The sequence below is a fragment of the Camelus dromedarius genome, chromosome 5, assembly GCF_036321535.1.
Source record: "Camelus dromedarius isolate mCamDro1 chromosome 5, mCamDro1.pat, whole genome shotgun sequence".
NCBI classification, from domain to species: Eukaryota; Metazoa; Chordata; class Mammalia; order Artiodactyla; family Camelidae; genus Camelus; species Camelus dromedarius.
Genome location: NC_087440.1, coordinates 16,911,106 through 16,923,852, shown reverse-complemented (window position 1 = coordinate 16,923,852; position 12,747 = coordinate 16,911,106). Strand labels below are relative to the sequence as shown.

The 12,747-nt window shown below is 36.2% G+C and overlaps 1 protein-coding gene across 2 annotated transcripts in view; it reads right to left on the bottom strand.

Moving 5' to 3' along the window:
- Positions 1 to 10,429, bottom strand: part of MYEF2 (myelin expression factor 2) — a 30,157-nt gene extending 19,728 nt beyond the window's left edge. Inside the window, exons 1-5 of one of the 2 annotated variants that reach the window (XM_031453104.2) lie at positions 10,158 to 10,429; positions 4,894 to 5,102; positions 3,604 to 3,656; positions 2,361 to 2,368; positions 2,166 to 2,259 (exon numbers count right to left, since the gene is read on the bottom strand). In XM_031453104.2, the coding sequence (XP_031308964.1) occupies positions 2,166 to 2,259; positions 2,361 to 2,368; positions 3,604 to 3,656; positions 4,894 to 5,102; positions 10,158 to 10,318 (525 nt within the window). In that variant the 5' untranslated portion in view covers positions 10,319 to 10,429. The remainder of the gene's footprint in view (positions 1 to 2,165; positions 2,260 to 2,360; positions 2,369 to 3,603; positions 3,657 to 4,893; positions 5,103 to 10,157) is intronic. The other variant, XM_031453106.2, reaches the window with a different exon arrangement.
- Between the last annotated feature and the right edge of the window lie 2,318 nt (positions 10,430 to 12,747).

Below are 12,747 nucleotides of genomic sequence, written 5' to 3'. Positions count from 1 at the left end.
AGGGCCTATAATAAGTTTACAACAGCTATTAACCCTCATTTAATTAAATTAAAAATGCAAGTCTAATATCTGTTAATGAACTTTGGAAATACACTTTTTCCTAGACTCAAACTACTATTTCTCAACACTGACACTAGCCACCATGTGTAAATCAGATAATTCCAAGAAAGGGAACTTTAGAGATAGATATTAATCCAAAAAAGTTAACTGAATAAAGAACACCTCATCATTTAGCTAGGCTAAACGCAATCATTTCTCTCATTAAGAAGTTGAAAATGGAAGTATCCTACATCAAACTGTTCACAGAATTCTATTACAGGGTCTCTGAAATATTACTGAGGATCCACAATGTGCTAAAACTTAAAAGAACATCAACAACATGGGCTTGGTGTTAGCATCCAATAAACTTTTTTTCCAGTTAAAAAGAAAGACACAGAATCTATAACACTTATCTTTTGAAGAGGAATAGGAAATACCATAAAAATGCAAGTCATAATCATAAAAATAATAATTTCCAAAATGGTGGCTCTTCTACAAATGTCACTCTTGTGGGAAATTATTAGGGTATCAACACATTTCTGCAATATTAGTCCTGGCTTATGCACAAAAATTACCTAATCAATGCCTGGCACAGACTACAACAGTCTAAACTCTCTCTACCAATTCTCTATTTCCTGGTTAAAATATTAAAAAAAAAAAAAAAAAAAAAAAAGAATAAACTCCCAGGCTCAAGTAGAATTAGTGAACTTCAGAAGCTGACTCCAAAAAATGAATATGGGAGACTTGTATGTGGGATACTTGTATTTGTCAGCAGCACGGTCTTTAAGCTATTATCGCTATCCAGGAACAAGAGACCAAGGACCAGTAACATTCCCACCTTGGACAGGAATAACAACAAAATTATTGTTACTGCTAACATTTATTACGTAGTTACAGTATTTTCAGCACTATGCTCAGTGCTTTATATAGTATCACAATTGTAACAAATAGTTAACATTTATTAAGTGTTTTACATATATTAACTCTGAGTCCTCTGACACTATCATATAGATTCTAATATTATTCCCATTTTAGTGATAAGGAAACAAAGAAGTAGAGCGGTCAAGTAATTTATCCTGGGTCACATAGATTCTCTAATGCCAGAGCCTGAGTTCTTTTAATCCTCATAAATGTATTTCATTAATCCTCATAAAAACCCTCCAAGGTAAGTATTATCAGCAGTATTATTACAATTACTAAGGTTTAGAGAATAAGTAACACCGCTAGTCACACAGCTAGAAAGTGATGGAGCTGAGACTCAAACTAATACTATACTATACTAAACTGTGACTGACAGTACTGTTCTACTACCAATGATTTGCATCCACGTTGGCAGACTCTTCGAGGTCCCAAAATTATATCCTCTATCCTTTTTTAATACAGACTTAAGCAAGGATATATACATAACAGGTCTGTGATCAAACTATTCAGTTAAGAGTAACAATATAAACTAAAGAAACACATGAAAATGACTGCTATTCAAGCTAATGACTTCCAAGGTCAATTATACCTAATTGTAAACAGTTTTTTATGTATCCTCTGATCATTCTTTTGTCAACATAGTTATACTGCTGTAATTCCATACAAAAAGGAACATTTCCATTTTAGGGGTTTCCAAGTTCCAGATATAAATGAAGCTAAAAGATTTATAACTTCTCTTAAATTTTAATCTGGCATAATTTCAGGTCAATTTTATTAAAGTGTATATCAATTTTATTCAAATCCATAAGGTGTTTGCATTATAAAGCAACATTTAATTATCAACTACAAAAATATCTACAATATTTCTCAAATCAAACTACATAATCTAAAAACTGAAAATGTCTATACCAAATAAAGTCAGAACCTGAAGTCTGTCATCTTTAAATTTCTGTGTCGTATTAACTTTTTAAAATCATGCACTTCTGTTTATAATCACTTGGAACAAATCAAATATATAGGATAATGGCCTAAGGGCAAATAGGAAATCATGTACAAGCAAAATTATCACCAATTAAATAATGCTTATTAAGCATCTATGCTTTAAAGAATATTGTAATCAGATATCATTTCCAGATGAAAATCCAAAGAAAACATGTCCTTATATTCAAATGTTTAAGTTACTCCGAATATAAGAAATTTCTTACCTCTTTAATATTCAAGGGTCTTCCACTAAGATCATATTTGTTCATAGTTTCTAGGGCTTTCTTTACAAATTCTTCATCTTTGAATTCAACCACACTTAATAGGGAAAAAAATTTATACGAAATGTTTATATACTATGATTTTTTTTCCAATCAGAAGTTTAAATTTGACTTAAGATACTTAAAAAAAATTCTTACCCACAACCCTATATCCAGGTAGATTTGTCAATACATGCAAAAGAAAAAAAGTTTTGGATCAGTAGATGAAGTTAATGGTAGATTCTAACATTTAAATCATTAAAAGCAAGCAATAATACAATTATTTTTTGTCTTTTAAACCTCCAGAACATAACAGGCAAGTGATCACAAATTTTCTGTAAATTTTTAGATCTATCCATTTAAGATTGTAGAATCTAGCATTTAACAAACTTGGAGCACATTTTTACTTTTAGCTGACTCTTCTTTAAAACCAAAGTAATGTCATCACATAAATTCAATCAAAAGTAATTCAAGGAAATAATTGAAGGCTCTCATATACCTATCCTTACATTATTACAAATATTTTCAAAAGATATACAGTGCACAAGCAGTTTTTAATGTAAAATTTTCAATTTTATTAAAGTTAAAATAAGAAACATTAATTTTTAACAAAGTTCTCTATTCAAGAAAACTGGCTGCATACAAATTAATAGCATCCAGCTGTAACTATGTAAAAAAAATCTATGCCAAAGAAAAAAATAAGTAGAATTGTTTAAAAATAATTTCTTGTCATTATTACTGCTCAAAGTGCTATCTGAATGTGATAACAAAGTTTTTATTTCTCAAGCACCCAACTGGTTTTTACTAGTATAATTAAACATTATCAAAAAGCTTCCCATTGTATTTCTTCATTACACTGCTTTCTTGTTGCTAAAAATAAAAAGTCTACTATCAACCAATTCCTTCTATGTCAATTTAATCATCAGTGTTATTCATACCAATTGGTCAGAGCACTGCCTCTTATGTAGTCCTGTAGGCTACCAAATTAAGCTCTTCAGTGTAAGTTTCAAACATATATTCTGAGTTAACACCTATAAGCTATAGGCCTTTCATAGAACTCTTGGGAAATATTATCAATTCAGTGACTTTTAAAATATCCTAGAAGACATCAAAACACAACAAAAAAAAATCCTGTATTAAAATCTTTTGGCTAAGAAGAAGCATTACCTTAAAGCATTAGAAAAATGAATGCCCTTTATGAGCATTTACAAAAACCATCCCTTCAAGGCAGCTGATTTGGTTTGTATAAGTGTCAGACTTGCTAGTATAAAGCCTCAAATCTTGCATAATAAAGTAAAACAAAATGAAACTTAAGTTTCCAAAAACTGGTACAAGTATTTACAAAAAGTAAACCGCTGAGGAACTTTTAAACCTCAAGCAGATTATTGCCCATAGCACTTACCCTTGATTTTCCTTCCGCATCCTTAAAGAGCTCCACGTATGTAACCTCACCAACTACATAAGACATACAAAAGGAAGATACCAAGAAACAATACATTTAAACACCAGTATCTTGCTTTACTGCACACCTGTGCACAACTCTACAGAAAAGCACCTATTATTCACCAACAATCAAAACCAGACCAACATACCCTCCTTCAATGGCTATATAAATTTAACTAATTTTCAGAAATGTACATCATCCACATTCTCTAAAAAAGCTAACAACAATATTAACCTAATTCATGCTACAGATCATATTTTGGCCAGCATGATATAGTTGGTGAACAAATGCACATATACATACAAATAGTCCCTTAGCCTATCATATTAAAAACATCAACATTAGCACTTTTCAAGTAACTTTGGTCGCCTACACACAACAGCTGTTTTAAGGTGACTTTCTACCTGAATGTCTTCAATCATGTTTGCCGTCTGTAAACTAAGTTTACAAGTCATGCTTCACAGCAAGCCACACACTTTCTAAATAAAGTCAATGAATAAAACCAATCAAATAGTTGTCACCTTACAACAGATACACCAATGCAAATTTTTAAAAATTTATTAGAAGAGATCAGCCTCAAAACCAAGTACATAGTTTGCAGGACTGTTGAAACTCAATTTTTCAAGAGATAACAAAACTCACTTTTACAAGATCAAGTATTAAAATTATTTTTCCCCAAAATCAACCATGTATATAAAATGAAGGTTTTCAGATTATTCTGAAAACAAAACTGCAACAGCAGTAACGCAATTTTAGTATAGAACTGCAGAGACAGCATCATGGCATTCATGACAATGCAAACAAAATGAATTCCACAGCCAGATTCCAGACTCCACCAAGAAAATAACAAAACAGCTTTTGGGAAAAAAATGATCAGACCTTATTATTCATACATTAACAAGCTAAATGTATTGCTTACCTAATGCAATAGTCCTTTAAAAATCTATAAAAACTTCAACTAGACAAAGCAATCACATTAACAAAATTCTTGGTGGCATGCATATACTGGGCTCACTACTACCCCACTAAAATGGCAAAAAAAAAAAAAAAAACCTTCATTTATCCAGACTACCTTATAATGAAATTGTGTCAAGTGAAAGAAGAGGAAAAGTTTAATTTATATGTCAAGAAGTAAACAAAAATCAATTTTTTGAGTCTGTGTGGCTAAGAGGAATAAAAAAAAGTTTGCTTAGGTCCCTCCCGGTTCTATATGAAGATTATCCAATAATGGGTTTATCAAAAAGTTACCTTTTTCTCTCATTAGATCTTTAATGGCTTGCCATTTCATGTCATACGGGATGTTGCTAATAAAAACTCTGTTACGATTTGGACCCTTTTTTTCTCCAGTGCCTGAATTCTTATCTTTTGAATAAGGATGAAATCTATTGGCCTTCTTATTTCCTGTAGATTTTTCTTTTAATTCAGATTTCTCTTCTTTGATTGATTCATCATTCTCCCTGTGAATCAAAACCAAACCGAAACAACAAAAAGAAAACCTCAGTGGTGCTTGCAATAATGGAAGTCTACATTAAATAAATATTTCATATTTATCACTTCATCTCACAAAATTCTCCCCTAAATTCGACCTCAGCAAAGCAGCTGGGGAGTCAGCCTACTGGCTTTGAAATTACCTAATGCCTTTTCAAAGCAAGGATTTGGGCATATTACCAAACTTCTCATTTAACAATCCTCCTTTTTTCCGTATTAAATAGCTGCAGCATCCAAACACTCACTCAGTTTTTCTTATCATACTACTTAATAAATGTTACTAGAACCTAACAAGAGGGAAAAATGGATGATTTTATTCCTAGAGTGTATTAAAACTGCCACCTTTAATGGAGAATTAACTTTCTGGGCCTTATTCAGAACTCAGAATTTACAAAATGATGCCCTGAAAAAGCTCATCTCTTAAGGGTTAATGGTTTCCTTTCGAACTTTTCTTCTCCATTGCTTAAAACATAATTAAAGCACAGTTATATCTATCTCTATCTCTATTTCTATCTCTATATCTATCTAACTCTCATAAAACTCCTAATTTTTGTTTATTGCCAATTTTGATCAACATAGAAAATTGGTAAGGTATCCTACTATTTTCATGCTGAGTATTTTCTGTGTTTTAACCTATAAACTAGGATAGGGTACTTCATAGAATCATGCCATTTTCATTAGTCGTATTACCTATAATGATGGGATAGGATGGAGGAAGGAAGCAGTACTTAAATGCAACATGAACCAGAATTTTATAAATCTACTTTTTAATGAGGCCCTAACTGAAAAAAGAGAATACTTAATTTGTGAGATTGTAATCACATTACAACTGCATGATACTTATCCACCAAGCATCTGTAACATGTAAGTATACACTTACCGTAAATCCTAAAGATAAAAATCTCGACATACATTTTTAAAATGCAATTTATTTTTCAAAAGTGATCTTTTCTTTACAGAAGTTAACAATTTCTTTTAAGTCACTAATTACTCTAGTGAATTTTAAAGTATTTAACTAAAACTTTGATTTTAAAGCAATTTTTCACAAACATATACTAAGAAAAATCTCTGGGAATGCTATCCAGGAATCTAAATCTTTTAAAGCTTCCTGGATTATTCTGACAACCAACCAGGCTTCATAATCCAGGCTCTATATTATCTTCCAAGCCAAGAGGCTGTGGGAATCTACACACTGTAGTGCTCCACACACATCTCTTACTATAGTCACTCATTCCACATTATATTGAACTTTTCAGACATTACTGTTCTGAGCAGTTAACAACACAGCCATAAATATAGTATGTAAAACCATATGAAAACAAAAACTATATGCATTGGTATCATCAGCAGCATCTATTATGGTAACAAGTGCTTGATGAACATTAATTTTTGACTTAATAAATAATAGTCAACTAAGAACCCATACTCATCTGAGCACAGATGATGCCAGAAAAACACTAAAATCAAGGAAGACACATTAGGGCCAAACATGATTTGCCATCTTTTCAGACCTTGACAGGGACACCTTCACTATCAAATATCTTCGCTCATCAGAAATGGCACACCTGGAAGTGGTCTTCTCAACTGTCTGACTCTAGCAAGTACCTACCTGTCTGAACAGAGTGGTACTCCTGTGAATGACAGCAAGCAGCCAAAAGGCACAGAGGCCTTGTCTCTGGTTCTGGGTACAGTAGATACAAGAACAAAGCCTTGTTTTTTATTCCTTAAAGAACCTATTTACACAGTAGGCTGAATTCAATGAATATTTTAAAAATAACTCTTTGTTCAGGTGACTAGATATCTACGTAGTCTGTATCAAAATACTCCTTCCCCTGCCTATCTTCTTCCTGGATGAAACCAATTGTGAATACTGCACAAAGTTCTGAAGTACTTGCTATGTCCCTTTATTCTTACGTGGATATTGTTAAGCTTACAACAATCTGACAATTCCATTAAATAGCTGTAATGTTATATAGGATATGCTCGTTAAAGTATTTACTCAAAGGATGACAAGAGGGAGAGATTTCTTCAAGTTTTCCCCAATTAGTGGCATCTTTAACGATACTGCTAATTTACAATGTATAAATTAAGATTATCTAAATAAGGTGGATCAGTTTAGTTGCTAGAGGTATAGTCTGATTATTAAGAAACTAAGCTATAATTACTCAATTTCTGAGCTCATTTTCTATGTCATAAATACACTGTGGGAAAGACAGTAAAGATACACGTGAAAATTCTTGGGGAAATGACGCTACATAATATCAAAATATTGGCACTATACCCAGAATTCCACATGATCATTCCCAAACTATTCATCTAGTAATTTCCAAACTATACATTTTGATGTACTTGAAATAAAGACTGTGATGATTCTAAGACACAAAAACATTATACACTCTTAAGACTGATTTGTATCTACCCAAATTAACATCATTTTCTGAAAAATATCAACATCAAATGAGGACATATAGTTTTAATGAGATATTAAAAGCATAATGCTACAGTATGAGATCCAAAATTAAGCCTAATTCCATTCTTTACTCCTAATATGATAAAAAAAAAGTACTCTATTTCAAACTCTATACTTTGCACCAATGCTTAATAGTTTACACAAGCACTGTTATACAAGCACCGTTGTACAAGTATCATAATGTAACTCTCAAGCGCCAAATGTTCTAAGGTGTTACTTAGTCACACATGGAAAATGAAGAGTTATAATACGGCTATTTTCCCTCCCATTCACGTAAGGGCTAGTATACTATTCTGGCATAAAGACAAAGACTAGACCTAGGGAAACATCTTTTAATTTCTTGTCAAAAGATGTGAACATGCCAAATAAATCCTCTGTGTATGAGTTTCGTGATCATAAAAGTTCACTTCTGCATTTCTTAAAGGTTTACTGGGCTTTTTAAAGTAATAGGGCTTGGGGATACAAAAATGAATAAGACACAGGTGTCTCCATCCTCAATTACTATGGATTAACCTCAGTAAAAATCATTTGTCTTGATGACAAGCAGCACTTTGTTTACTTCTAAGCAATATAGATTTTAAGGCAATATTTGGTGATTTTTTTATCACCTCTATGAATTCTTATCATTAAAAATATACAGTAAATCACCTCAAGGTTTATGTGTTGGGTTGTTAACTACTCCAGCTGGTGCACAGGGTCAAAAAAGGTTGTTAGATTGATGCAGGTAAATGTTCTCAGGTATTAGTGACCCAAGCTGGACCATTATATGCTCTTAAGGAATAGACAGCACAAGAAACTCCTCTGACAGTAAATTAGCCTCTTTATTCAACTTCTGGGAAAAGAGGAAGGGAGAGAGATGAATTATAAGCAATATGAAAAGAATCTATGTTTATATTTACTGGTAACATTTCTTAATGTCTTCACCTTACATTTTCCTCTTCCTTAATCAGAAGTGAAGGGGATTCTTTTCCCACTTGTGTCCTCTCCAGTCTACCTAAACCTCAATGAGACATTAAAAGGGATTACAGCCTTTTAGATCTGATGGAGATTTAGATACTAGCTTTATCTGTACCAACCCTATTACACTAATCATACTCAAGTATAGTAGGGTTTCAAGACTGGACTTCTTATTCCAGAGGAAAGAGTGGTAGGCCCATATTTAGATATAAACAAAAAGCCCTTATTGTCAATTTACCATTCCACTGGTTTTCATCTGCTCATGATACCAAATCTCTGAAAGCCCACATTCTGGCAAGCGGGGTAGAAGGTGCTTCACTGACTTTCTGGTTCTTCAGTTACTAAGGTGCACCGCATTCCACCTGGGAACAAACTCCACTGCGGCCAAATCTTGTATACCTGTACCTCTATTTTGCCTAGAAGATGCTGCCTGTCCTATTCAAACCCATCTGACAGCAAGAGTCTCACAATGGAGCTGGGAGACCTACCTTATCTTATCTGCAATAAACCCTTAAACAGACTGGTCCAGGTCTTACCATACTGTTCCAAACATTCTTGTACAAAAGAGAAGCAAGAACTTCTACATTTCCTATTGTAAAGTGAACATACGCTCACTACTTTCTACTCTGAGGCATAACTGAGGGAAGGAAAAGTATGTTTTCACTAAATTATTAATGTACTTTCTTCAAGTTTAAAGAGCTGGGCATATGCAAATAAATGCCTTACTTCATATCCCCCTATATAACAAGAACAAAGGAGAGCACAGCATTTCCTTATAACTAGAAATGATTATGGATTGGAGTTGACTACATTCTTTATTGGCACTGATGGCAGCTGCAATCTTAAAAGCAGTGGGGTTTTCCTCAATTAAAAAAAAAATCTTACTTTACCATTTTACCAAAATTAAGAGCCTACTACCACACTGAGCTTTTTTAAAATAGCCTGCATGGCTGACAAACATGGTGGGGGGTGGCGGGGGCGGAGCAAGGCAACACGCACAGTTCCCTTTTTAAAGTACCTCTCATCGATTCAAGGGAAACACAATGGATTCAGTCTCACAGCCTGTTACTAAACTTCCTCTTGGTATCTAGCAGTTAAGAAATGAACGCACACTTTAGAAAACAACAGAACAGTAAACTTATAAAGCTCAGAAGGAGGCCGGTGAGATGGGGGGCTATCCCTTTCACACGTTCTCGGTGGTTAGGAGGAAATGTCCGATGATGTCATCCCTAGTTACTCCCTAGTGATGAACACTAACTACTGGCCTTTAAAAGGGGGACCATTTTCCTGCATACCGTGGCGGCGCTGAGCTCCGCTCAAAGGTTCTCCAGCCGAAGTCAGGGAAGAGGGGGTGACTCGCGGTCTTGGGCCGAAGCAAGGGAGGAGCGCCGGCCCCCCTGGCCCGCACCCAGGCTCCCCCGGTTCGGGGCGGGCGGGCCGGCAGGGCCTGGGAGCGGGCCGGCTGCACCTGCACCTCCCGCCGCCCACGGCCCGGGGACCGCGACCCCCACCAAGGCTCAGCCCGGCTTCAGGCCCCCGCCCCCGGCCCACTTCCCGCCCCCCAGCTAGTCCCGGTCCCCAGAGGAAAAGACAATACATTTTAACGCCATTGGAGCTGCTGCTGTGCTGCGGCGGCTGCTTCTCCTGCTCCGGGGGGTGAGGTTCTCGCCGGGGCTCGCCCGGCGGCTCCGCGGGCTGCTGATGCGGGCTGTCGTTGCCAGCGGCCCTCAGCACCTCGGGCTTGTCGGGGTCCGCCATCCCGCCGCTACGGCCTCCGCCTCGGCCGCCTGCGCTGAGGGGCTCCGACCGCGACAATGGCGGCGGCCGGGGAAGCGGTAACGGATCCCGATTTGAAAAGGCCCCGAGCGCTCAGTTGCTCGGATCTCGCGAGAACCGGTCGGGGCTGGGAGACTGGGAGATGGTGTGAGCTGGATGTGGCGGGGGCGGGGGTGGGGGGCGGCACTGCGAGGGGAAGGGAGGGATGGGGTGGCGAGTCAGGGCCGCTATTGCCGCAGTCGGCCCTGCTCCAGGCTGGGGAGGGCCTGGCTTGCCCAGAAGCCGCTGGTGGGGCCGTGTTCTGACCACCAGCCCCCTTGTCGCCTAGCACCCAATGGGGTCTTCGCTTACAAAAAAGTCGTCTCTGGGTGTTAGAAATCCCTAGGGCTCAGAAACCCAGATTATTCTGATCATTCTATATAGGGGCAGTTTAAATTAGAGAAGTACACACTGCTCTGCATCTTTAAAAAACGACTGCAAATCTTCAGATTCCCCTTAGAAATCCTCTGAATAATGCAAATAAATCACTTGCCACTTCAATGTCTAGGCACCTTGTAGACATTCAATAAATTGTTATTGATGACTGGTTGCAATTCACCAAAATGAATGGCTTTGGATTTCTTTGAGTTCTGGTTGTTCTTGAGAATAAGGCTTTCCTTTTGAACTCAGCTATGAGCTTACAAAAAGAAGACTGAAGTTTTTAATTCTCCAGGCAGCAATCAATGAGGAGGATCTATACTTTTCATAAGAAATCTTCTACTAGATTGGCCACTAGAATGGACGTTTTGGTTTGGGGTTGTGTTTATTATATGCTGATGGAAATTATATTTGAAGCAGTTATAGGCTCTCAAAGAAATTTAATTATCTTATGGAATTTTAAAATACAGTCATAGATTTTTTTCCTCTAAATATTAAAAAGAAGCCTATTAAACTTAATCAACTCCAAACGTGGGAGTACTATAATAATACTTCACATTGAAATAAACTTTTCCAGCTGAAAAGTTCAAAGACCTTTCCAAACCTTCCTTTCATAAAGAAGCAAACACATATGATTTACATGCCCTGCAGAACATCATGCACACATTAGTGGTAAAGCTGCAGCTAGAAACTAATGCTCAAATAATACATAATTTCCTCAATTTTTCCCATTCTTTGACATTTCAATGTGTAGGTTTCTGCCCTCAACTGAAAAAAAAAATAATAAGCCTTAAAACATCCAATCCTATGCCAGAAGAGTAGAGCTACTTCATCAAACACACACACATAAAAATCAGAACAATTTTATTCATTTGTGATGAGTGCAGTTGGTGCTCATCATGTTTAGGGTGCCACTGATACTGTTTCACAAACACAACACACGCTACTGTAGTTGTTGTATAAACTGTTTTTCCTCAGTCAGGCTTCCAAGATTTAGTGTTTGGAGTATCAGAAATGGTATTGGATTTTGACGCAGAAAACTTGGGCTCCAACCCCAGCTCTACCACTTTCTGCCTGTAACTCCTTGGGCAAGTCACTTAACTTCTCAGTCTTTCCATAATACATAAGGATAAGAATACCTACCTAGCAAGATTAAGATGAGGGTTAAAATAAAGCACTTTATGTAGGGCAGAGAGCTATATGAATATAAAGCAGTATTACCATTCTCTATCTCTCCAGGCTGGGCAGGGTTTTAGTCAAAGAGAAATCAGGTGATTTTTCCATAGAACTGAATTGTAGATACTTTCATCACTCCCTTTAATTCTTTCGCTATTGTTGAATTCAGAATAAAAACTTAACCCTGCAGTCCCTAATATAACATATTCTTGCAAGATCCTTCAATAGATTCAATTTAATATTTTTAAAGAGGACTTTATGCTTAAAACAGAGTAGTAGGAATACAAAAGTAAGTACGGCCTATCCTGTTAGGAGGGGACATTTATAAAAAGCACTATTTGAGGGCTGTAATAGAGATAAATGTGAAGTGTAAAAATAAATTTATTTACAAAAACAGGAAACTGGACTTCATGCCATTGTGTGCTAATTAAAGTATCCTATTAAAATATTTATCTTGATTACTGAGCTTTTTGGTACTCCTTAAATATTGTGCCTAAGACAAACACCTCCCTCACTGTACTTTAGCCCTGGTCCTGATAAATGCCTAAAGGGCAAAGGTTAAATTCTATATGCGAATCAGTAAGAGCCCCAATGAAGAGCTGAATCTCAAGAGATGGAGAGAATTGGGGCAGCTTCAGAAGAGAAAATGAACACTTACTATTCCATCTGACTGCTCTACAGGCTGATCTTTCCTCCCTCTCTTGCTATTAGTATTGTACTTATCGTAGCTAAATCTACAAAAATTAAACAAGTTTTACAACATCCTACTGCCATGTTCCATTTCTATATTTTCTTTCCTTCCTTCCTTTACTTTTTTT